Source organism: Panthera leo, chromosome E1 (assembly GCF_018350215.1).
Source record: "Panthera leo isolate Ple1 chromosome E1, P.leo_Ple1_pat1.1, whole genome shotgun sequence".
NCBI lineage: Eukaryota > Metazoa > Chordata > Mammalia > Carnivora > Felidae > Panthera > Panthera leo.
The window spans coordinates 43,332,639-43,355,702 of record NC_056692.1 but is presented as its reverse complement, the minus strand read 5'-3'; the positions used below and the strand labels follow the sequence as shown (position 1 = coordinate 43,355,702).

At 48.1% G+C, this 23,064-nt stretch overlaps 4 protein-coding genes across 5 annotated transcripts; all 4 read left to right on the top strand.

Moving 5' to 3' along the window:
• Window positions 1–19: 19 nt before the first annotated feature.
• On the top strand, window positions 20–8,862 carry LOC122207325 (leucine-rich repeat-containing protein 37B-like). Its single transcript, XM_042917419.1, has 3 exons — window positions 20–609; window positions 6,841–7,107; window positions 7,542–8,862. The coding sequence occupies exons 1-3, from the start codon at window positions 75–77 to the stop codon at window positions 7,706–7,708; spliced, it is 969 nt and encodes a 322-aa protein (XP_042773353.1). The 5' UTR covers window positions 20–74; the 3' UTR covers window positions 7,709–8,862.
• On the top strand, window positions 7,747–19,885 carry LOC122205883 (titin-like). The gene is made up of 3 exons (XM_042914493.1): window positions 7,747–7,865; window positions 7,976–11,651; window positions 18,545–19,885. Exons 1-3 carry the CDS (start codon window positions 7,747–7,749, stop codon window positions 19,883–19,885), a joined length of 5,136 nt encoding a protein of 1,711 aa, XP_042770427.1.
• LOC122207333 (leucine-rich repeat-containing protein 37B-like) lies at window positions 13,454–16,010 on the top strand. The gene is made up of 2 exons (XM_042917435.1): window positions 13,454–14,390; window positions 14,914–16,010. The coding sequence occupies exons 1-2, from the start codon at window positions 13,744–13,746 to the stop codon at window positions 14,924–14,926; spliced, it is 660 nt and encodes a 219-aa protein (XP_042773369.1). The 5' UTR covers window positions 13,454–13,743; the 3' UTR covers window positions 14,927–16,010.
• A 456-nt stretch (window positions 19,886–20,341) lies between the features above and the next one.
• LOC122207332 (leucine-rich repeat-containing protein 37B-like) lies at window positions 20,342–23,031 on the top strand. Of its 2 annotated transcripts, none has more exons than XM_042917433.1 (2): window positions 20,342–21,283; window positions 22,998–23,031. In XM_042917433.1, the coding sequence occupies exons 1-2, from the start codon at window positions 20,637–20,639 to the stop codon at window positions 22,999–23,001; spliced, it is 651 nt and encodes a 216-aa protein (XP_042773367.1). In that variant the 5' UTR covers window positions 20,342–20,636; the 3' UTR covers window positions 23,002–23,031. The 2 variants fall into 2 exon arrangements, with proteins under 2 accessions (XP_042773367.1, XP_042773366.1); XM_042917432.1 differs by lacking the exon at window positions 22,998–23,031 and adding an exon at window positions 21,807–22,903.
• The last annotated feature ends 33 nt before the right edge of the window (window positions 23,032–23,064 follow it).

Sequence of the window (23,064 nt, the reverse complement as noted above, 5' to 3'; positions counted from 1 at the left end):
GTCATTAAGGGTGGGACGTGGGCGGGGAGGGCGCACAGTTGCTAACTGCGCGTGCGCATCACGGGGCTGCCATAATGGTTTGGCTCCCGCTCAGGGCCCAGCGCCAGTACCCCACTCGCCTGGGTCGCTGCGCCCCGGAGCCTCCGCGTGTCATGTCCCGGCTGCGCCTGTTGGCCCCACTGCTTCTCTTTATGTGGCAACCATTGTGGCTGCTGGTCCAGGCAGCTCAGCCTCCGGAGTGGGCCCTGGACCCTGCCCAGCTGACTTCCGACCCCCTGGAGGCGGCTGAGCCCTGGTCTTCTCGCTCCTCTGATCCCCCGCCCGAATCGCCCCAGGCACTTACACGCCCAGCTGAGCCGGGGGGCTTTAATTACCCGGGGTCCTCTGCTCCAGCCCAGATGTTGGCCCCGCCTAAGGAGTTGACCGAGACTTTGGTTCCATTGCTGGACACGGTTTCGTTTGGAGAACTACCCCCAGGGCCAGATGAGGATCTGAATGACCAGCTAACCCAGCATCAAAGGCTCCCAGAGGTGGTTCCAGTGCCAGGTTGGGATCAGAATCAGACCATAGCTCCGCCTCCTCAACTCAAAAGTAAGACTAAAACTGTAGGTTTATTTTTTTTTTATTTTTTTTTTATTTTTTAATATATGAAATTTACTGTCAAATTGGTTTCCATACAACACCCAGTGCTCATCCCAAAAGGTGCCCTCCTCAATACCCATCACCCACCCTGCCCTCCCTCCCACCCCCCATCAACCCTCAGTTTGTTCTCAGTTTTTAACAGTCTCTTATGCTTTGGCTCTCTCCCACTCTAACCTCTTTTTTTTTTTTTTTTTTTTTTTCCTTCCCCTCCCCCATGGGTTTCTGTTAAGTCTCTCAGGATCCACATAAGAGTGAAACCATATGGTATCTGTCTTTCTCTGTATGGCTTATTTCACTTAGCATCACACTCTCCAGTTCCATCCATGTTGCTACAAAAGGCCATATTTCATTTTTTCTCATTGCCACGTAGTATTCCATTGTGTATATAAACCACAATTTCTTTTTTTTTTTTTTTTTTTTTTTAATTTTTTTTTTTTTCAACTTTTTTTATTTATTTTTGGGACAGAGAAAGACAGAGCATGAACAGGGGAGGGGCAGAGAGAGAGGGAGACACAGAATCGGAAACAGGCTCCAGGCTCCGAGCCATCAGCCCAGAGCCTGACGCAGGGCTCAAACTCACAGACCGCGAGATCGTGACCTGGCTGAAGTCGGACGCTTAACCGACTGCGCCACCCAGGCGCCCCTAAACCACAATTTCTTTATCCATTCATCAGTTGATGGACATTTAGGCTCTTTCCATAATTTGGCTATTGTTGACAGTGCCGCTATAAACATTGGGGTACAGGTGCCCCTATGCATCAGTACTCCTGTATCCCTTGGATAAATTCCTAGCAGTGCTATTGCTGGGTCATAGGGTAGGTCTATTTTTAATTTTCTGAGGAACCTCCACACTGCTTTCCAGAGCGGCTGCACCAATTTGCATTCCCACCAACAGTGCAAGAGGGTTCCTGTTTCTCCACATCCTCTCCAGCATCTATAGTCTCCTGATTTGTTCATTTTGGCCACTCTGACTGGCGTGAGGTGGTATCTGAGTGTGGTTTTGATTTGTATTTCCCTGATAAGGAGCGACGTTGAACATCTTTTCATGTGCCTGTTGGCCATCCGGATGTCTTCTTTAGAGAAGTGTCTATTCATGTTTTCTGCCCATTTCTTCACTGGGTTATTTGTTTTTTGGGTGTGGAGTTTGATGAGCTCTTTATAGATTTTGGATACTAGCCCTTTGTCCGATGTGTCATTTGCAAATATCTTTTCCCATTCCGTTGGTTGCCTTTTAGTTTTGTTGGTTGTTTCCTTTGCTGTGCAGAAGCTTTTTATCTTCATAAGGTCCCAGTAATTCACTTTTGCTTTTAATTCCCTTGCCTTTGGGGATGTGCCGAGTAAGAGATTGCTACGGCTGAGGTCAGAGAGGTCTTTTCCTGCTTTCTCCTCTAAGGTTTTGATGGTTTCCTGTCTCACATTCAGGTCCTTTATCCATTTTGAGTTTATTTTTGTGAATGGTGTGAGAAAGTGGTCTAGTTTCAACCTTCTGCATGTTGCTGTCCAGTTCTCCCAGCACCATTTGTTAAAGAGACTGTCTTTTTTCCATTGGATGTTCTTTCCTGCTTTGTCAAAGATGAGTTGGCCATACGTTTGTGGGTCTAGTTCTGGGGTTTCTATTCTATTCCATTGGTCTATGTGTCTGTTTTTATGCCAATACCATGCTGTCTTGATGATGACAGCTTTGTAGTAGAGGCTAAAGTCTGGGATTGTGATGCCTCCTGCTTTGGTCTTCTTCTTCAAAATTACTTTGGCTATTCGGGGCCTTTTGTGGTTCCATATGAATTTTAGGATTGCTTGTTCTAGTTTCGAGAAGAATGCTGGTGCAATTTTGATTGGGATTGCATTGAATGTGTAGATAGCTTTGGGTAGTATTGACATTTTGACAATATTTATTCTTCCAATCCATGAGCACGGAATGTCTTTCCATTTCTTTATATCTTCTTCAATTACCTGCATAAGCTTTCTATAGTTTTCAGCATACAGATCTTTTACATCTTTGGTTAGATTTATTCCTAGGTATTTTATGCTTCTTGGTGCAATTGTGAATGGGATCAGTTTCTTCATTTGTCTTTCTGTTGCTTCATTGTTAGTGTATAAGAATGCAACTGATTTCTGCACATTGATTTTGTATCCTGCAACTTTGCTGAATTCATGTATCAGTTCTAGCAGACTTTTGGTGGAGTCTATCGGATTTTCCATGTATAATATCATGTCATCTGCAAAAAGCGAAAGCTTGACTTCATCTTTGCCAATTTTGATGCCTTTGATTTCCTTTTGTTGTCTGATTGCTGATGCTAGAACTTCCAGCACTATATTAAACAACAGCGGTGACAGTGGGCATCCCTGTCGTGTTCCTGATCTCAGGGAAAAAGCTCTCAGTTTTTCCCCGTTGAGGATGATGTTAGCTGTGGGCTTTTCATAAATGGCCTTTATGATCTTTAAGTATGTTCCTTCTATCCCGATTTTCTCAAGGGTTTTTATTAAGAAAGGGTGCTGGATTTTGTCAAAGGCCTTTTCTGCATCGATTGACAGGATCATATGGTTCTTCTCTTTTTTTTTGTTAATGTGATGTATCACGTTGATCGATTTGCGAATGTTGAACCAGCCCTGCATCCCAGGAATGAATCCCACTTGATCATGGTGAATAATTCTTTTTATATGCTGTTGAATTCGATTTGCTAGTATCTTATTAAGAATTTTTGCATCCATATTCATCAGGGATATTGGCCTGTAGTTCTCTTTTTTTACTGGGTCTCTGTCTGGTTTAGGAATCAAAGTAATACTGGCTTCATAGAATGAGTCTGGAAGTTTTCCTTCCCTTTCTATTTCTTGGAATAGCTTGAGAAGGATAGGTATTATCTCTGCTTTAAATGTCTGGTAGAACTCCCCTGGGAAGCCGTCTGGTCCTGGACTCTTATTTGTTGGGAGATTTTTGATAACCGATTCAATTTCTTCGCTGGTTATGGGTCTGTTCAAGCTTTCTATTTCCTCCTGATTGAGTTTTGGAAGAGTGTGGGTGTTTAGAAATTTGTCCATTTCTTCCAGGTTGTCCAATTTGCTGGCATATAATTTTTCATAGTATTCCCTGATAATTGTTTGTATCTCTGAGGGATTGGTTGTAATCATTCCATTTTCATTCATGATTTTATCTATTTGGGTCATCTCCCTTTTCTTTTTGAGAAGCCTGGCTAGAGGTTTGTCAATTTTGTTTATTTTTTCAAAAAACCAACTCTTGGTTTCGTTGATCTGCTCTACAGTTTTTTTAGATTCTATATTGTTTATTTCTGCTCTGATCTTTATTATTTCTCTTCTTCTGCTGGGTTTAGGCTGCCTTTGCTGTTCTGCTTCTATTTCCTTTAGGTGTGCTGTTAGATTTTGTATTTGGGATTTTTCTTGTTTCTTGAGATAGGCCTGGATTGCAATGTATTTTCCTCTCAGGACTGCCTTCGCTGCATCCCAAAGCGTTTGGATTGTTGTATTTTCATTTTCGTTTGTTTCCATATATATTTTAATTTCTTCTCTAATTGCCTGGTTGACCCACTCATTCGTTAGTAGGGTGTTCTTTAACCTCCATGCTTTTGGAGGTTTTCCAGACTTTTTCCTGTGGTTGATTTCAAGCTTCATAGCATTGTGGTCTGAAAGTATGCATGGTATAATTTCAATTCTTGTAAACTTATGAAGGGCTGTTTTGTGACCCAGTATATGATCTATCTTGGAGAATGTTCCATGTGCACTCGAGAAGAAAGTATATTCTGTTGCTTTGGGATGCAGAGTTCTAAATATATCTGTCAAGTCCATCTGATCCAATGTATCATTCAGGGCCCTTGTTTCTTTATTGACTGTGTGTCTAGATGATCTATCCATTTCTGTAAGTGGGGTGTTAAAGTCGCCTGCAATGACCACATTCTTATCAATAAGGTTGCTTATGTTTATGAGTAATTGTTTTATATATCTGGGGGCTCGGGTATTTGGCGCATAGACATTTATAATAGTTAGCTCTTCCTGGTGGATAGACCCTGTGATTATTATATAATGCCCTTCTTCATCTCTTGTTACAGCCTTTAATTTAAAGTCTAGTTTGTCTGATATAAGTATGGCTACTCCAGCTTTCTTTTGGCTTCCAGGAGCATGATAAATAGTTCTCCATCCCCTCACTCTCAATCTAAAGGTGTCCTCAGATCTAAAATGAGTCTCTTGTAGACAGCAAATAGATGGGTCTTGCTTTTTTATCCATTCTGATACCCTATGTCTTTTAGTTGGCGCATTTAATCCATTTACATTCAGTGTTATTATAGAAAGATATGGGTTTAGAGTCATTGTGATGTCTGTATGTTTTATGCTTGTAGTGATGTCTCTGGTACTTTGTCTCACAGGATCCCCCTTAGGATCTCTTGTAGGGCTGGTTTCGTGGTGACAAATTCCTTCAGTTTTTGTTTGTTTGGGAAGACCTTTATCTCTCCTTCTATTCTAAATGACAGACTTGCTGGATAAAGGATTCTCGGCTGCATATTTTTTCTGTTTAGCACACTGTAGATATCGTGCCAAGCCTTTCTGGCCTGCCAAGTTTCAAAGGAGAGATCAGTCACGAGTCTTATAGGTCTCCCTTTATATGTGAGGGCACGTTTATCCCTTGCTGCTTTCAGAATTTTCTCTTTATCCTTGTATTTTGCCAGTTTCACTATGATATGTCGTGCAGAAGATCGATTCAAGTTACGTCTGAAGGGAGTTCTCTGTGCCTCTTGGATTTCAATGCCTTTTTCCTTCCCCAGTTCAGGGAAGTTCTCAGCTATAATTTGTTCAAGTACCCCTTCAGCACCTTTCCCTCTCTCTTCCTCCTCTGGGATACCAATTATGCGTATATTATTTTTTTTTTAGTGTATCACTTAGTTCTCTAATTTTCCCCTCATACTCCTGGATTTTTTTATCTCTCTTTCTTTCAGCTTCCTCTTTCTCCATAACTTTATCTTCTAGTTCACCTATTCTCTCCTCTGCCTCTTCAAGCCGAGCCATTGTGGTTTCCATTTTGTTTTGCATTTCGTTTAAAGCGTTTTTCAGCTCCTCGTGACTGTTCCTTAGTCCCTCGATCTTTGTGGCAAGAGATTCTCTGCTGTCCTATATACTGTTGTCAAGCCCAGCGATTAATTTTATGACTATTATTCTAAATTCACTTTCTGTTATATTATTTAAATCCTTTTTGATCAGTTCATTAGCTGTTGTTATTTCCTGGAGATTCTTCTGAGGGGAATTCTTCCGTTTGGTCATTTTGGAGAGTCCCTGGCGTGGTGAGGACCTGCAGGGCACTTCCCCTGTGCTGTGGTGTATAACTGGAGTTAGTGGGCGGGGCCGCAGTCCGACCCGATGTCTGCCCCCAGCCCACCGCTGGGGTCACAGTCAGACTGGTGTGTGCCTTCTCTTCCCCTCTCTTAGGGGCGGGATTCACTGTGGGGTGGCGTGTCCCGTCTGGGCTACTTGCACACTGCCAGGCTTGTGTTGCTGGGGATCTGGCGTATTAGCTGGGGTGGGTAGGCAAGGTGCACGGGGGCTGGAGGGGCAGGCTTAGCTCGCTTCTCCTTAGGTGATCCACTTCAGGAGGAGCCCTGTGGCAGCGGGAGGGAGTCAGATCCGCTGCCGGAGGTTTGGCTCCGCAGAAGCACAGAGTTGGGTGTTTGCGCGGAGCGAGCAAGTTCCCTGGCAGGAACTGGTTCCCTTTGGGATTTTGGCTGGGGGATGGGCGGGGGAGATGGCGCTGGCGCCTTTGTTCCCCGCCAAGCTGAGCTCTGCCGTCCGGGGGCTCAGCAGCTCTCCCTCCCTTTGTCCTCCAGCCTTCCCGCTTTCCGAGCAGAGCTGTTAACTTATGACCTCCCAGACGCTAAGTCGCGCTTGCTTTCGGAACACAGTCCGTCCGGCCCCTCGGCTTTTGCCAGCCAGACTCGGGGGCTCTGCTTGGCCGGCGAGCCGCCCCTCCGCCCCGGCTCCCTCCTGCCAGTCCGTGGAGCGCGCACTGCCTCGCCGCCCTTCCTACCCTCTTCCGTGGGCCTCTAGTCTGCGCTTGACTCTGGAGACTCCCTTCTGCTAATCCTCTGGCGGTTTTCTGGGTTCTTTAGGCAGGTGTAGGTGGAATCTAAGTGATCGGCAGGACGCGCTGTGAGTCCTGCGTCCTCCTACGCCGCCATCTTCCGGAACCTCCTAAAACTGTAGGTTTAGATCAGGCCGAAGATCACCAGTCATTTGAAATACTTGTTCCATCTCTGGATAGTCAGAGTTCAAAGCCAACAAAGTTTATTGTTTCACCCCTAAACCTGAAGAAAGATCTAGCTCAGCATCGAAGGCTTGCCAAAGTTGTTAGAACTCCAAACCATTTTGCAAATAAAGAGCACCTACAACAACAGCTGCAGGATGATTATTTAGATTCCAATATGGGTCTCCTGTATCCTGAGGAGAACCTACCTATGGGTTTCCCAGGGGGACTGAAAGGGCGGGCCTACGCCGGCTGACTCCATCTTGTTCTGTGTTCTCCACCTTGAGTGACTATGTCCCCGACATGACCCCTTTTCCGGGAAATTCACAGAAACCTCAGACTGCGCCTCCTCCCCTTGAGTAACCTCCCGCTCACCCGTTCAAACTTTCTGATCAAAACACGCCCAGCGACCTGCGTAACAGGACTCCGACCCTTCCCCAACCAATCGGCTGAGGCCACAGCCATTACCTCACCAACTGCCCCTAGACCCCTATAAAACTTTTGTGCTTTTGAAACTCGCTCTCTCTCCCTGGTATCTCACCGCTGCGTCGGTGCAGGTAGGGGATTGAGCTCGAGCTAGCTCGAATAAAGGTTCTTTTGCTTTTGCATCGGACTCGGCTCCCTAGTGGTCTTTGGGGATCACGAAGTCTGGGCATAACAGGACCAGATCAACTTCCAAACTTCTCTGAGGAGGCTGAAATTCCTCCACCCTTACAGAAGACCCCAAATCATCTAGAGTCCCCTGAGGAAGCTGAATCTTTTTTGCCCCAAGGGGAGGCTCAGGCTCAGCATCCAGAGCCCTCTGAAGAGACAAACATCTCTACTTGAGCAGGAGGCTCCATCTCAGCGTCCAGAGTCCCTTAAGGATGGAAATTCAGCAAACCCACAAGAGGCCCCAGCTGAGCCTTCAAGTACCCCTGAAGAGGTCGAACCTTCTTCAGTCCAGCAGGAAGCCTCAGCTCACCCTACAGAGGCCCCCGAGGAAGTGGAACCTTCTCCAACCCCCCAGGAGGCCCCTGCTCAGCCTCCAGAGCCATCTAAGGACATCATATCTCAACTGTTAGCACATCATGAAGTAAATGTGCTATCTCCAAGTCAGAGTGAAGCTCAGAAGCCAAGCTTCCCCAATGTCACTGTTAAACCTCTGGATCTTACCATAACTCTAACTCAGCCTGCGGAGCACCCTGAGGAGGCTGGACCTACCCCAGTCCAGCAGGAGGCCCCTGCTCAGCCTGCAGAGGGCCTCGAGGAGGTTGAACCTACCCCAGTCCAGCAGGAGGCCCCTCCTCAGCCTGCAGAGCGCCTCGAGGAGGTTGAACCTACCCCAGTCCAGCAGGAGGCCCCAACTCTAGTTCCAGAGTTCCCTATCGAGTATTTAACTCAACTTGCAGTAAGTGATGAGGTGACATCTCTACCTCTAGGTCAGTATCCAGATTATTTAATGTTTCCCAGGGTTATAGGTAAGCCTTTAGATGTGGAATTTACCACAACTCCAGGGCCTGATAAAGGTGTTGAATCTTCTATAGCCCAGCAAGAGGCCCCACCTCAGCCTCTTGAACACACTGAGGAAGCAGAACTTTCTCTAACCCAGCAAGAGACCTCGGGTAAGCCTCCAGAGGAGGTTGAGCCTTCAAGTGAGCAGGAGACCCCAGGTCAGCCTTCCGAGCCTCCTGGGGTGATTGATCCTTCTCTAAGGCAGCAGGAGACCCCAGCTCAGCCTTCAGTGCCTCCTGAGGAAGGTAAGCCTTCTCTAAGCAAACAGGAACCCCCAGCTCAGCTTCCAGACCGTTTTGGAGAAGCTGAACTTTCTCCAACCCAGGAGGAGGCCTTAGCTCAGCTTGCAGAGCTCCTTAATGAGGCAGAATCTTCAACCCAGCAGGAGACTCCAGCTCAGTCTCCAGGGGAGATAGAATCTTCTGCAACCCTGCAAGAGCAACCAGCTCAGCCTCCAGAGCTGCCTTCCAGGGAGGTGGAACCTTCTCCAACCCAGCAGGAGCACCCAGCTCAACCTCTCTGGCATCATAAGATGACAGTTTCACCTCCAGGTCACTACCATGATCAACATTTAAACCTGCCCAATGTCAGTGTGAAACCTCCAGGTGTGCAGCTTACCATGACTGCAGAACCCACTACAGAGGTGGGACCTTCTGCAGTTCGGCACGAGACTATAGCTCAGCCCTCAGTGCCTCTTAATGTGGAACCTTTTGAAACCCAGCATGAAGCCCCAACTCTGCCTCCACAGTCCCCTGAGGTTGAATCTTTGCCAGTTCAACAGGAGACTCCAACGCAATCTCCAGAATCTACCACACAGGAGAAACTTCCAACACAGCAGGAGACCCCAGTTCAGTATCCAGAATATCCTGGAGAAGTTGAACCTTCTACAACCCAGCAGGAGGCCCTAGCTCAGCAATCACAGGCCCCTGAGGAGGGTGAATCATCCTCAACCCAGGAGGAGGCCCCGACTCAGCTTCCAGAGGCCCAGGAAGAGGGTGAACCTTCCCCTCTCCAGGAGGAGGGCCAGGGTCAGCACCCACAGGCCTCCGAGGGGAGTGAACCACCTACAACCCAGGAGGAGGCCCCAGCTCAGCATCCACAGACCCCTGAGGAGGTTGAATCTTCAACCCAGCAGGAGGCTCCAGCTCAGTATCCTCAGGCATCAGAGGAGGGTGAGCCTTTTCCAACCCAACCAGAGACCCCAACTCAGTATCCAGAGCCCCTTGAGGGGACTGAGCCTTCTCCAGCCCAGTCAAAGGCCACAACTCAGCATCCAAATCCCCTTGGGGAAGTTAAACCTGCAACCTATCAGGAGGCCCCAAGTCAGCATCCACAGACCTCTGAGGAAATTAACCCTTCTGCCACTCAACAGGAAGCCACAGCTCAACATCCAGAGCCTTCTGGTGAGGTTGAACCTTCTCCAACCCAACAGGAGGCCCCAGCTCACTCTCCAGAGCATCAGGTGGTAACAGTTTTTCCTCAAGGTCAGAATCAAGCTCAGCTCCTGCTGTTGCCTAATGTCACTGTTAAACCTGTGGATTCCTCAGTTACCATGACCTCAGAATCCACTAATGAGGTTGAAGCTTCTCCACTCCGAGAAGAGGCCTCAGCTCAGTCTGGAGTGTCCCCTGAGCAGTTGGAACCTTCTCCAATCCAGCAGGAGGTCCCACATCAGCATCCAGTGCCCCCTGAAAATGTGGAATCTTCTCCAGTCCAGCATGAAGTCTCAACTCCACCCGAAGATTTTCCTGAGGAAATTGAACTTTCTCCAAGCCAGCAGGAGAGCTCAGCTCTGCCTCAAGTGCCTGTTGCAAGTATAGAACCTTCTCCAATCCAGCAAGAGGTCCCAGCTCAGCAACCAAAGCCCAATGAGGGGGTCGAGTCTTTTCCAGTTCAGTATGAGCATCCAGCTCAGCCTCCAGGGTCCTCTACAGATGTTGTAGCTCAGTTTCCAGTACAGCATGAGGTGACATTCTCACCTCCAGGTCCAGGTGAAGATCAGCATCCAGTGTTGCCTAATATCACAGGTAAACCTGTGGATCTGAGGATTTTCCTAAGTCCCCAGGCAACTAAGGAGGTGAAACATCTTCCAGTGCAGCAGGATGTCCCTGCTCAATCTCCTATTCCCCCTGAGAAAGTCGAATTTGCTCCAGCTCAGTCCAAGCATCTTTCCCAGTCTCCAGAGTCCCCTGAAGATGAGTCTTCTCCAGGCCAACAAGAGGTCCTAGCTCAGACTCCGGACCCCCCTAAGGCTGTGGACCCTGCTTCAGGCCAACAGGAGGCCCCAGCTCAGTCTGGAGTCCCCCAGCTGGCCCCAGCTCAGCCTTCAGAGCCTCCTGAGAAGGTAGAACCATCTCCAGTTCAGCAGGAAGTCCCAGCTCAGCCTTCAGAGCCCCCTAATGAGGCAGAATCTTCTCCAACCCCGCAGGAGGCCCTGGTTCAGTCTCCTGTCCCCCAGCAGGCCCCAGCTGTATCTCCTGAGCCCCCTAAGGAGGTAGAACCTTCTCCCACACTGCAGGAGGCCCCAGCTCAGCCTTCAGAGCCCCCTAATGAGGCAGAGTCCCCAACCCAGCAGGTGGCCCCAGCTCAGTTTCCAGTCCTCCAGGAGTCCCCAGCTATATCCCCTGAGCCCCCTAAGGAGGTGGAACCTTCTCCCACACCTCAGGAGCCCCCAGCTCAGCCTTCAGAGCCCGGTAATGAGGCAGAATCTTTTCCAACTCAGCAGGGAGCCCCAGTTGTATCCCCTGAGCCCCCTAAGGAGGTAGAACCTTCCACACAGCAGGAGGCCCCACCTCAGCCTTCAGACCCTCCTGAGAAGGTGGAACCATCTCCAGTCCAGCAGGAAACCCTATCTCTACCTCTCGAGCCACTTAAGGAGATAGAACCTTCTCTAACACAACAGGAGGTACAAGCTCAGCCTTCAGAGGCCCCTGAGAAGGTAGAACCATCTCCAATTCTGCAGCAGTCTCCAACTCAACCTCCGGAGCCCTCTAAGGAGGCAGAAACTCCTCCAGCCCAGCAGGAGGTCCCAGTTCAGCCTCCAGAGCCACCTGAGGAGGTTGTAGCACAAACTCCAGTCCATAATGAGGTGACAGTTCCACCTCTAGGACAAGAGCAAGCTCAGCATCCAAACTTGCCCAATGTTACTGTTCAGCCTGCTGACCTGGAGCTTACTGTAACTCCAGAACCTACTGTGGAGGCTGAGCAGTCTACAATCATGCAGCAGACTCTAGCTCCTCCAGAGGACACTGAGGTGACACCTCCACATCCAGAGCAGGTCCAGGCTCAGCATCCAAATTTGACTGAAGTCAGAGTTCAGCCTTTAGACCTGGAACTGACCATAACTCCAGAACCCACTACAGAGGTTGAAACTTCAACCACGCAAGAGATCCCAGGTCACCCTTCAGAGCCACCTAAGGAGGTTGTAGTTCAGCCTCCACTGTTTCAGGAGGTGACAGTTCCAACTCCAGGTCTGGATCAAGCTCGTCATCCATCGTCACCTAATGTAACAGTTCAGCCTTTGGACCTAGAGCTTACCATAACTCCAGAACCCCCTATGGAGGTTAAAGCTTCTACAGCCCTGAAGAAAACTACAGCTCCTCCAAAGGACCTTGAGGTAACATTTGCACATCTAGAGCAGGTTCAGGTTCAGCATTCAACCTTGAATAAGGCCACAACTCAACATTTGGACCTGGGGCTTACTATAACTCCAGAATTCAATAAGGAGATTGAACTTCCTCTACCTATGCAGGAGACTCCAATTCAGCCTCCAAAGCCACCTGAGGAGGTTATTGGAGCTCAACCTCCAGTATATCAGGAGCAGACTGTTCTGACACCAGGTCAGAATCAAGCTCAGCATTCATCACTCCCCAATATAACAGTTCGACCTTTGGACCTGGAGCTTACCATAACTCCAGAGCCCACTGTGGAGGTTAAAACTTCTACAGTCCTGAAGAAAACTACAGCTCCTCCGAAGGACCTTGAGGTGACATTTCCACATCTAGAGCAGGTTGAGTCTCACCATCCAACCTTGACTGAGGTCACAGTTCAGCCTTTGGACTTGGAGCTTACCATAACTCCAGAGTCCACTACAGAGGTTGAACCTTCTCCAGCCATGCAAGAGACCCCAGATCAGCCTCCAGAGCCGCCTAAGGAACTTGTAGCTCAACCTCCAGTATATCAAGAGGCAGCAGTTCCAACCCCAGATCAGGATCAAGCTCAGCGTCTGTGGTTGCCGAATGTAACAGTTCAGCCTTTGGACTTGGTGCTTACTGTAACTACAGAACCCACTACGGATGTTAAACATTCCTCAGCCCTGCAGCAGACTACCGCTCCTCCAAAGGACCTTGAGGTGACATTTCCACATTCAGAGCACATTCAGCATCCAACCTTAACTAAAGTCACAGTTAAACCTTTGGACCCAGGGCTTACCGTAACTCCAGAATCCACTACAGAGACTGAACCTTCTCTAACCATGCAAGAGACCCCAACCCAGCCTCCAGAGCCACCTAAGGAGGTTGTTCAGTATCCGTCCCAACAGGAAGTGACAGTGAGAGGCCTGAGAAAATTAAAACTTAAAAGCTTAAGTTATGGGAAACTGAAACCTAACCAAGCTTAACCAGCTTGTTCCGCTTCTGTACAATTGCTTGGCGCGCCCATGTATTCCTGATCAATCATTGTTGCCTGGCACATCCGTATATTCCTGGTCAACCATTGTTACTTGGCACATCCGTGTACTCCTGGTCAACCATTGTTACTTGGCACATCCGTGTACTCCTGATCAATCATTGTTGCCTGGCACATCCGTGTATTCCTGATCAATCATTGTGATACCCATACCCCCGGTTGTGGTCTGACCTAAAGGCAGGAACCAATCGAATACTGTTAAGTGTCCAACTTTAAACACCAACCAATCGCAGCTCTGTAAGTGTGGAAAATTCCTGATTTCCCCATGACTTGTTTGTACCTGTCTATAAAAGGGGTGTAAAAACCTCTCTCAGGACCTCTCGGCGTCACCGGCAACGAGGGCGCAGAGGTCCAGGTTCGAACCTGCAATAAATGACCCTTGCTGCTTAGCTTTGACTCTGGACTCTGGTGGTTCGTTTTTGGGGGTCTCTTAGACTCTGGGCATTTCAACAGTTCCTACTCCAAGTAAGGATCAAGGTCAGCAACCAACATCGCCCAGTGTCACAGCTCATCGTGTGGACTTGGGGCTTACCATAACTCCAGAACCTACTACAGAGGCTGAACATTCTACACCCGTGAAGGAGACTACAGCTCCTCCTCCAAAGGACCTTGAGGTGACACTTGCACATCCAGAGCAGGTTCAGAGTCAGCATCCAAACCTGACTGAAGTCACAGTTCCACCTATGGACCTGGAACTTACTGTAACTGCAGGATCCAGTGTGGAGACTGAACCTTCTCCAACCATGCGAGACACCCCAACTCAGCCTCCAGAGCCACCTAAGGAGGTTGTAGTTCAATATCCATTCCAGCAGGAAGTGACAGTTCCAACTCCAAGTAAGGATCAAGGTCAGCATCCAGCATCACCCATCATCCCATTTCGTCATGTGGAGCTTACTATAACTCCAGAACCTATTACAGAGGCTGAACATTCGACAACCCTGAAGAAGACTACAACTCCTCCCCCAAAGGACCTTGAGGTGACACTTGCACATCCAAAACAGGTTCAGAGTCAACATCGAAACCTGACTGAAGTCACGGTTTCACCTATGGACCTAGAAATTCCTGTAAGTCAGCAACCAGAGTCATTTGAGACAGGTTTTCCTCCAACAACTCAACATCCTGTGGTGCATTTTGTAAAGTATACCTCAGAAAAGGCATACACAACTTTAACTTGGCAACCAGAACAGAATGCCACCACAGACCTCAAAATATGTGAGCGCTGTACCTGCAAAGATGAGACCCTGTCGTGTGTTGGTCTCAGCCTACAGCAGAGGCTCCGCAGAGTGCCCGTGCTGGAGCCCGACACCTACAACGGCACCTTCACCATCTTGTAAGAATCGCCTTTACTTGTTTGTTCTCTGCCTCCTGCTTGACATGGCAGTCTCTTCCTCAATGTCGTCCTGGGCCTTCCTCATCTCCCCAACCACGTTGACTGACTTTCTGTTTTTACCTTTTCTTTGTCAACTATCCCTTATCTTCATTTTCCTTTTTACTACTGTTCGCCCTTCTCCAATCTTTTACTTGTAATTGTCCTTATTCTTTTTCCTTATCCAATTTTTAGCCCCATTATTTCATTCCTTAACCTCTACTCTCCCATTTTTGCTCCATCCTCTATAATAGGATACAACAGAGTAGTGAAGAGTAGAGATTCTGGAACTAGATTGCCTGCGTTTGGGCCGAGGTCTGTCATCTATTAGCTTTGTGACTCAGTTTCCTTTTCTGTGAAATGGAAATTATGATAGTTACCATCTCATGGGATTATGGTGAGATCTAGATGAGGTAATACATATGAAGCACTTGGATCAGTGCCTGGCGAAATATGAGTGTTAGCTGTTATTATTTTGATTCCCCAGACCTCATCTTTGACGCCCGGCCTTCCACATACAGTACTCAGTTTGGGCCCAACCCAAGAGTAAGTACTATGGGCGCCACACTAGGATGAAATCGTCTTCAGAACATGAAATGACAGGTGGGAAGAAAGGAAATGGTCATAAAAAGGGAGGTGGCATGTAATTAAGTACTAAAAGAGGTACCATGGGTGTTGGAATTCAGCAGACTCTGTAATCAGCGGAGTATGGAGGTCAGGGAGAGCTGCATGGATAAGCTAACACTTTAGCTGAGACTTAAAGAGTGGCTCTGATGTGTTAAATAGAGAAAAAATGGGTATAAGTCTAGGCAAAGGCACGGCTGCAGGAATGATCAGGAATTAAGAATTAGGTTAAGCAGTTAAAGATCCAATTACGAGAAACCTTGACTATCAGCTAGAGAGGTTTGAACGTTAGATTCTGAGTTATAGAGAGCCATTGAAAGTTTTCAAGCATGAGATATACAGAACGCTGAAACAGGATTATTTTCAGTTCCCCATATAGGCCGATCTGGAGAGGAGAGCTTGATCCAGCGAGACCAGATAGAATGTTCTAACAAAACCTGGGAATAAAGTAACAAGGGGCCGACTCAGAGTGGCTGAAAAGAGTAGAAAGAAAAGCCTTGAGAGCACTGCAAAGGAGGAAGTGACAAGATAGACTAACTGATGACAGTCGCGGGTGGGGTGTGCACGGGAAAGAGAAAACTCAGATATTACTCTGAAACTTCTGTCCCAGATAAGGAGAATGATGGAAGTTGAGGCATCTTTTACCAGGGAACACAGAGCAACCAGAAGGCTTCAGGTTGACTGGAAATGTCCACCAGGCACATGGGCAGATGGGTATCTGTTTTGAATTTATTCCTGACTCCCCTGAAAAAAATGTGTATATAAACTGACCAGGTAAGCTGTTGCTGAGGGAAGAGGACAAAACTAAAGGTAAAGATTCAAAGTCATACGCAGAGTTAGCGGTTGAAACTGAACCTCAGGCATTTAATAGCTTCTCTTAAACATGTGTAATTCATGGATACATGAATTATCATGGATACTTTTTTTTGTTTTTAATGTCACAGGTATAGAGGATAAAACGTGAAAATCCCACCCCACCCTCCCTACCACTCATAAGATAACTCCTGTCACCTTTTTGGTGTGTGTCCTTCCTTCCCATCTCTTTCCTTTGCAGGTAGGGGATTGAGCTCGAGCTAGCTCGAATAAAGGTTCTTTTGCTTTTGCATCGGACTCGGCTCCCTAGTGGTCTTTGGGGATCACGAAGTCTGGGCATAACAGGACCAGATCAACTTCCAAACTTCTCTGAGGAGGCTGAAATTCCTCCACCCTTACAGAAGACCCCAAATCATCTAGAGTCCCCTGAGGAAGCTGAATCTTTTTTGCCCCAAGGGGAGGCTCAGGCTCAGCATCCAGAGCCCTCTGAAGAGACAGAAACATCTCTACTTGAGCAGGAGGCTCCATCTCAGCGTCCAGAGTCCCTTAAGGATGGAAATTCAGCAAACCCACAAGAGGCCCCAGCTGAGCCTTCAAGTACCCCTGAAGAGGTCGAACCTTCTTCAGTCCAGCAGGAAGCCTCAGCTCACCCTACAGAGGCCCCCGAGGAAGTGGAACCTTCTCCAACCCCCCAGGAGGCCCCTGCTCAGCCTCCAGAGCCATCTAAGGACATCATATCTCAACTGTTAGCACATCATGAAGTAAATGTGCTATCTCCAAGTCAGAGTGAAGCTCAGAAGCCAAGCTTCCCCAATGTCACTGTTAAACCTCTGGATCTTACCATAACTCTAACTCAGCCTGCGGAGCACCCTGAGGAGGCTGGACCTACCCCAGTCCAGCAGGAGGCCCCTGCTCAGCCTGCAGAGGGCCTCGAGGAGGTTGAACCTACCCCAGTCCAGCAGGAGGCCCCTCCTCAGCCTGCAGAGCGCCTCGAGGAGGTTGAACCTACCCCAGTCCAGCAGGAGGCCCCAACTCTAGTTCCAGAGTTCCCTATCGAGTATTTAACTCAACTTGCAGTAAGTGATGAGGTGACATCTCTACCTCTAGGTCAGTATCCAGATTATTTAATGTTTCCCAGGGTTATAGGTAAGCCTTTAGATGTGGAATTTACCACAACTCCAGGGCCTGATAAAGGTGTTGAATCTTCTATAGCCCAGCAAGAGGCCCCACCTCAGCCTCTTGAACACACTGAGGAAGCAGAACTTTCTCTAACCCAGCAAGAGACCTCGGGTAAGCCTCCAGAGGAGGTTGAGCCTTCAAGTGAGCAGGAGACCCCAGGTCAGCCTTCCGAGCCTCCTGGGGTGATTGATCCTTCTCTAAGGCAGCAGGAGACCCCAGCTCAGCCTTCAGTGCCTCCTGAGGAAGGTAAGCCTTCTCTAAGCAAACAGGAACCCCCAGCTCAGCTTCCAGACCGTTTTGGAGAAGCTGAACTTTCTCCAACCCAGGAGGAGGCCTTAGCTCAGCTTGCAGAGCTCCTTAATGAGGCAGAATCTTCAACCCAGCAGGAGACTCCAGCTCAGTCTCCAGGGGAGATAGAATCTTCTGCAACCCTGCAAGAGCAACCAGCTCAGCCTCCAGAGCTGCCTTCCAGGGAGGTGGAACCTTCTCCAACCCAGCAGGAGCACCCAGCTCAACCTCTCTGGCATCATAAGATGACAGTTTCACCTCCAGGTCACTACCATGATCAACATTTAAACCTGCCCAATGTCAGTGTGAAACCTCCAGATGTGCAGCTTACCATGACTGCAGAACCCACTACAGAGGTGGGACCTTCTGCAGTTCGGCACGAGACTATAGCTCAGCCCTCAGTGCCTCTTAATGTGGAACCTTTTGAAACCCAGCATGAAGCCCCAACTCTGCCTCCACAGTCCCCTGAGGTTGAATCTTTGCCAGTTCAACAGGAGACTCCAACGCAATCTCCAGAATCTACCACACAGGAGAAACTTCCAACACAGCAGGAGACCCCAGTTCAGTATCCAGAATATCCTGGAGAAGTTGAACCTTCTACAACCCAGCAGGAGGCCCTAGCTCAGCAATCACAGGCCCCTGAGGAGGGTGAATCATCCTCAACCCAGGAGGAGGCCCCGACTCAGCTTCCAGAGGCCCAGGAAGAGGGTGAACCTTCCCCTCTCCAGGAGGAGGGCCAGGGTCAGCACCCACAGGCCTCCGAGGGGAGTGAACCACCTACAACCCAGGAGGAGGCCCCAGCTCAGCATCCACAGACCCCTGAGGAGGTTGAATCTTCAACCCAGCAGGAGGCTCCAGCTCAGTATCCTCAGGCATCAGAGGAGGGTGAGCCTTTTCCAACCCAACCAGAGACCCCAACTCAGTATCCAGAGCCCCTTGAGGGGACTGAGCCTTCTCCAGCCCAGTCAAAGGCCACAACTCAGCATCCAAATCCCCTTGGGGAAGTTAAACCTGCAACCTATCAGGAGGCCCCAAGTCAGCATCCACAGACCTCTGAGGAAATTAACCCTTCTGCCACTCAACAGGAAGCCACAGCTCAACATCCAGAGCCTTCTGGTGAGGTTGAACCTTCTCCAACCCAACAGGAGGCCCCAGCTCACTCTCCAGAGCATCAGGTGGTAACAGTTTTTCCTCAAGGTCCACATCCAGAGCAGGTCCAGGCTCAGCATCCAAATTTGACTGAAGTCAGAGTTCAGCCTTTAGACCTGGAACTGACCATAACTCCAGAACCCACTACAGAGGTTGAAACTTCAACCACGCAAGAGATCCCAGGTCACCCTTCAGAGCCACCTAAGGAGGTTGTAGTTCAGCCTCCACTGTTTCAGGAGGTGACAGTTCCAACTCCAGGTCTGGATCAAGCTCGTCATCCATCGTCACCTAATGTAACAGTTCAGCCTTTGGACCTAGAGCTTACCATAACTCCAGAACCCCCTATGGAGGTTAAAGCTTCTACAGCCCTGAAGAAAACTACAGCTCCTCCAAAGGACCTTGAGGTAACATTTGCACATCTAGAGCAGGTTCAGGTTCAGCATTCAACCTTGAATAAGGCCACAACTCAACATTTGGACCTGGGGCTTACTATAACTCCAGAATTCAATAAGGAGATTGAACTTCCTCTACCTATGCAGGAGACTCCAATTCAGCCTCCAAAGCCACCTGAGGAGGTTATTGGAGCTCAACCTCCAGTATATCAGGAGCAGACTGTTCTGACACCAGGTCAGAATCAAGCTCAGCATTCATCACTCCCCAATATAACAGTTCGACCTTTGGACCTGGAGCTTACCATAACTCCAGAGCCCACTGTGGAGGTTAAAACTTCTACAGTCCTGAAGAAAACTACAGCTCCTCCGAAGGACCTTGAGGTGACATTTCCACATCTAGAGCAGGTTGAGTCTCACCATCCAACCTTGACTGAGGTCACAGTTCAGCCTTTGGACTTGGAGCTTACCATAACTCCAGAGTCCACTACAGAGGTTGAACCTTCTCCAGCCATGCAAGAGACCCCAGATCAGCCTCCAGAGCCGCCTAAGGAACTTGTAGCTCAACCTCCAGTATATCAAGAGGCAGCAGTTCCAACCCCAGATCAGGATCAAGCTCAGCGTCTGTGGTTGCCGAATGTAACAGTTCAGCCTTTGGACTTGGTGCTTACTGTAACTACAGAACCCACTACGGATGTTAAACATTCCTCAGCCCTGCAGCAGACTACCGCTCCTCCAAAGGACCTTGAGGTGACATTTCCACATTCAGAGCACATTCAGCATCCAACCTTAACTAAAGTCACAGTTAAACCTTTGGACCCAGGGCTTACCGTAACTCCAGAATCCACTACAGAGACTGAACCTTCTCTAACCATGCAAGAGACCCCAACCCAGCCTCCAGAGCCACCTAAGGAGGTTGTTCAGTATCCGTCCCAACAGGAAGTGACAGTGAGAGGCCTGAGAAAATTAAAACTTAAAAGCTTAAGTTATGGGAAACTGAAACCTAACCAAGCTTAACCAGCTTGTTCCGCTTCTGTACAATTGCTTGGCGCGCCCATGTATTCCTGATCAATCATTGTTGCCTGGCACATCCGTATATTCCTGGTCAACCATTGTTACTTGGCACATCCGTGTACTCCTGGTCAACCATTGTTACTTGGCACATCCGTGTACTCCTGATCAATCATTGTTGCCTGGCACATCCGTGTATTCCTGATCAATCATTGTGATACCCATACCCCCGGTTGTGGTCTGACCTAAAGGCAGGAACCAATCGAATACTGTTAAGTGTCCAACTTTAAACACCAACCAATCGCAGCTCTGTAAGTGTGGAAAATTCCTGATTTCCCCATGACTTGTTTGTACCTGTCTATAAAAGGGGTGTAAAAACCTCTCTCAGGACCTCTCGGCGTCACCGGCAACGAGGGCGCAGAGGTCCAGGTTCGAACCTGCAATAAATGACCCTTGCTGCTTAGCTTTGACTCTGGACTCTGGTGGTTCGTTTTTGGGGGTCTCTTAGACTCTGGGCATTTCAACAGTTCCTACTCCAAGTAAGGATCAAGGTCAGCAACCAACATTGCCCAGTGTCACAGCTCATCGTGTGGACTTGGGGCTTACCATAACTCCAGAACCTACTACAGAGGCTGAACATTCTACACCCGTGAAGGAGACTACAGCTCCTCCTCCAAAGGACCTTGAGGTGACACTTGCACATCCAGAGCAGGTTCAGAGTCAGCATCCAAACCTGACTGAAGTCACAGTTCCACCTATGGACCTGGAACTTACTGTAACTGCAGGATCCAGTGTGGAGACTGAACCTTCTCCAACCATGCGAGACACCCCAACTCAGCCTCCAGAGCCACCTAAGGAGGTTGTAGTTCAATATCCATTCCAGCAGGAAGTGACAGTTCCAACTCCAAGTAAGGATCAAGGTCAGCATCCAGCATCACCCATCATCCCATTTCGTCATGTGGAGCTTACTATAACTCCAGAACCTATTACAGAGGCTGAACATTCGACAACCCTGAAGAAGACTACAACTCCTCCCCCAAAGGACCTTGAGGTGACACTTGCACATCCAAAACAGGTTCAGAGTCAACATCGAAACCTGACTGAAGTCACGGTTTCACCTATGGACCTAGAAATTCCTGTAAGTCAGCAACCAGAGTCATTTGAGACAGGTTTTCCTCCAACAACTCAACATCCTGTGGTGCATTTTGTAAAGTATACCTCAGAAAAGGCATACACAACTTTAACTTGGCAACCAGAACAGAATGCCACCACAGACCTCAAAATATGTGAGCGCTGTACCTGCAAAGATGAGACCCTGTCGTGTGTTGGTCTCAGCCTACAGCAGAGGCTCCGCAGAGTGCCCGTGCTGGAGCCCGACACCTACAACGGCACCTTCACCATCTTGTAAGAATCGCCTTTACTTGTTTGTTCTCTGCCTCCTGCTTGACATGGCAGTCTCTTCCTCAATGTCGTCCTGGGCCTTCCTCATCTCCCCAACCACGTTGACTGACTTTCTGTTTTTACCTTTTCTTTGTCAACTATCCCTTATCTTCATTTTCCTTTTTACTACTGTTCGCCCTTCTCCAATCTTTTACTTGTAATTGTCCTTATTCTTTTTCCTTATCCAATTTTTAGCCCCATTATTTCATTCCTTAACCTCTACTCTCCCATTTTTGCTCCATCCTCTATAATAGGATACAACAGAGTAGTGAAGAGTAGAGATTCTGGAACTAGATTGCCTGCGTTTGGGCCGAGGTCTGTCATCTATTAGCTTTGTGACTCAGTTTCCTTTTCTGTGAAATGGAAATTATGATAGTTACCATCTCATGGGATTATGGTGAGATCTAGATGAGGTAATACATATGAAGCACTTGGATCAGTGCCTGGCGAAATATGAGTGTTAGCTGTTATTATTTTGATTCCCCAGACCTCATCTTTGACGCCCGGCCTTCCACATACAGTACTCAGTTTGGGCCCAACCCAAGAGTAAGTACTATGGGCGCCACACTAGGATGAAATCGTCTTCAGAACATGAAATGACAGGTGGGAAGAAAGGAAATGGTCATAAAAAGGGAGGTGGCATGTAATTAAGTACTAAAAGAGGTACCATGGGTGTTGGAATTCAGCAGACTCTGTAATCAGCGGAGTATGGAGGTCAGGGAGAGCTGCATGGATAAGCTAACACTTTAGCTGAGACTTAAAGAGTGGCTCTGATGTGTTAAATAGAGAAAAAATGGGTATAAGTCTAGGCAAAGGCACGGCTGCAGGAATGATCAGGAATTAAGAATTAGGTTAAGCAGTTAAAGATCCAATTACGAGAAACCTTGACTATCAGCTAGAGAGGTTTGAACGTTAGATTCTGAGTTATAGAGAGCCATTGAAAGTTTTCAAGCATGAGATATACAGAACGCTGAAACAGGATTATTTTCAGTTCCCCATATAGGCCGATCTGGAGAGGAGAGCTTGATCCAGCGAGACCAGATAGAATGTTCTAACAAAACCTGGGAATAAAGTAACAAGGGGCCGACTCAGAGTGGCTGAAAAGAGTAGAAAGAAAAGCCTTGAGAGCACTGCAAAGGAGGAAGTGACAAGATAGACTAACTGATGACAGTCGCGGGTGGGGTGTGCACGGGAAAGAGAAAACTCAGATATTACTCTGAAACTTCTGTCCCAGATAAGGAGAATGATGGAAGTTGAGGCATCTTTTACCAGGGAACACAGAGCAACCAGAAGGCTTCAGGTTGACTGGAAATGTCCACCAGGCACATGGGCAGATGGGTATCTGTTTTGAATTTATTCCTGACTCCCCTGAAAGAAATGTGTATATAAACTGACCAGGTAAGCTGTTGCTGAGGGAAGAGGACAAAACTAAAGGTAAAGATTCAAAGTCATACGCAGAGTTAGCGGTTGAAACTGAACCTCAGGCATTTAATAGCTTCTCTTAAACATGTGTAATTCATGGATACATGAATTATCATGGATACTTTTTTTTGTTTTTAATGTCACAGGTATAGAGGATAAAACGTGAAAATCCCACCCCACCCTCCCTACCACTCATAAGATAACTCCTGTCACCTTTTTGGTGTGTGTCCTTCCTTCCCATCTCTTTCCTTTGCAGGTAGGGGATTGAGCTCGAGCTAGCTCGAATAAAGGTTCTTTTGCTTTTGCATCGGACTCGGCTCCCT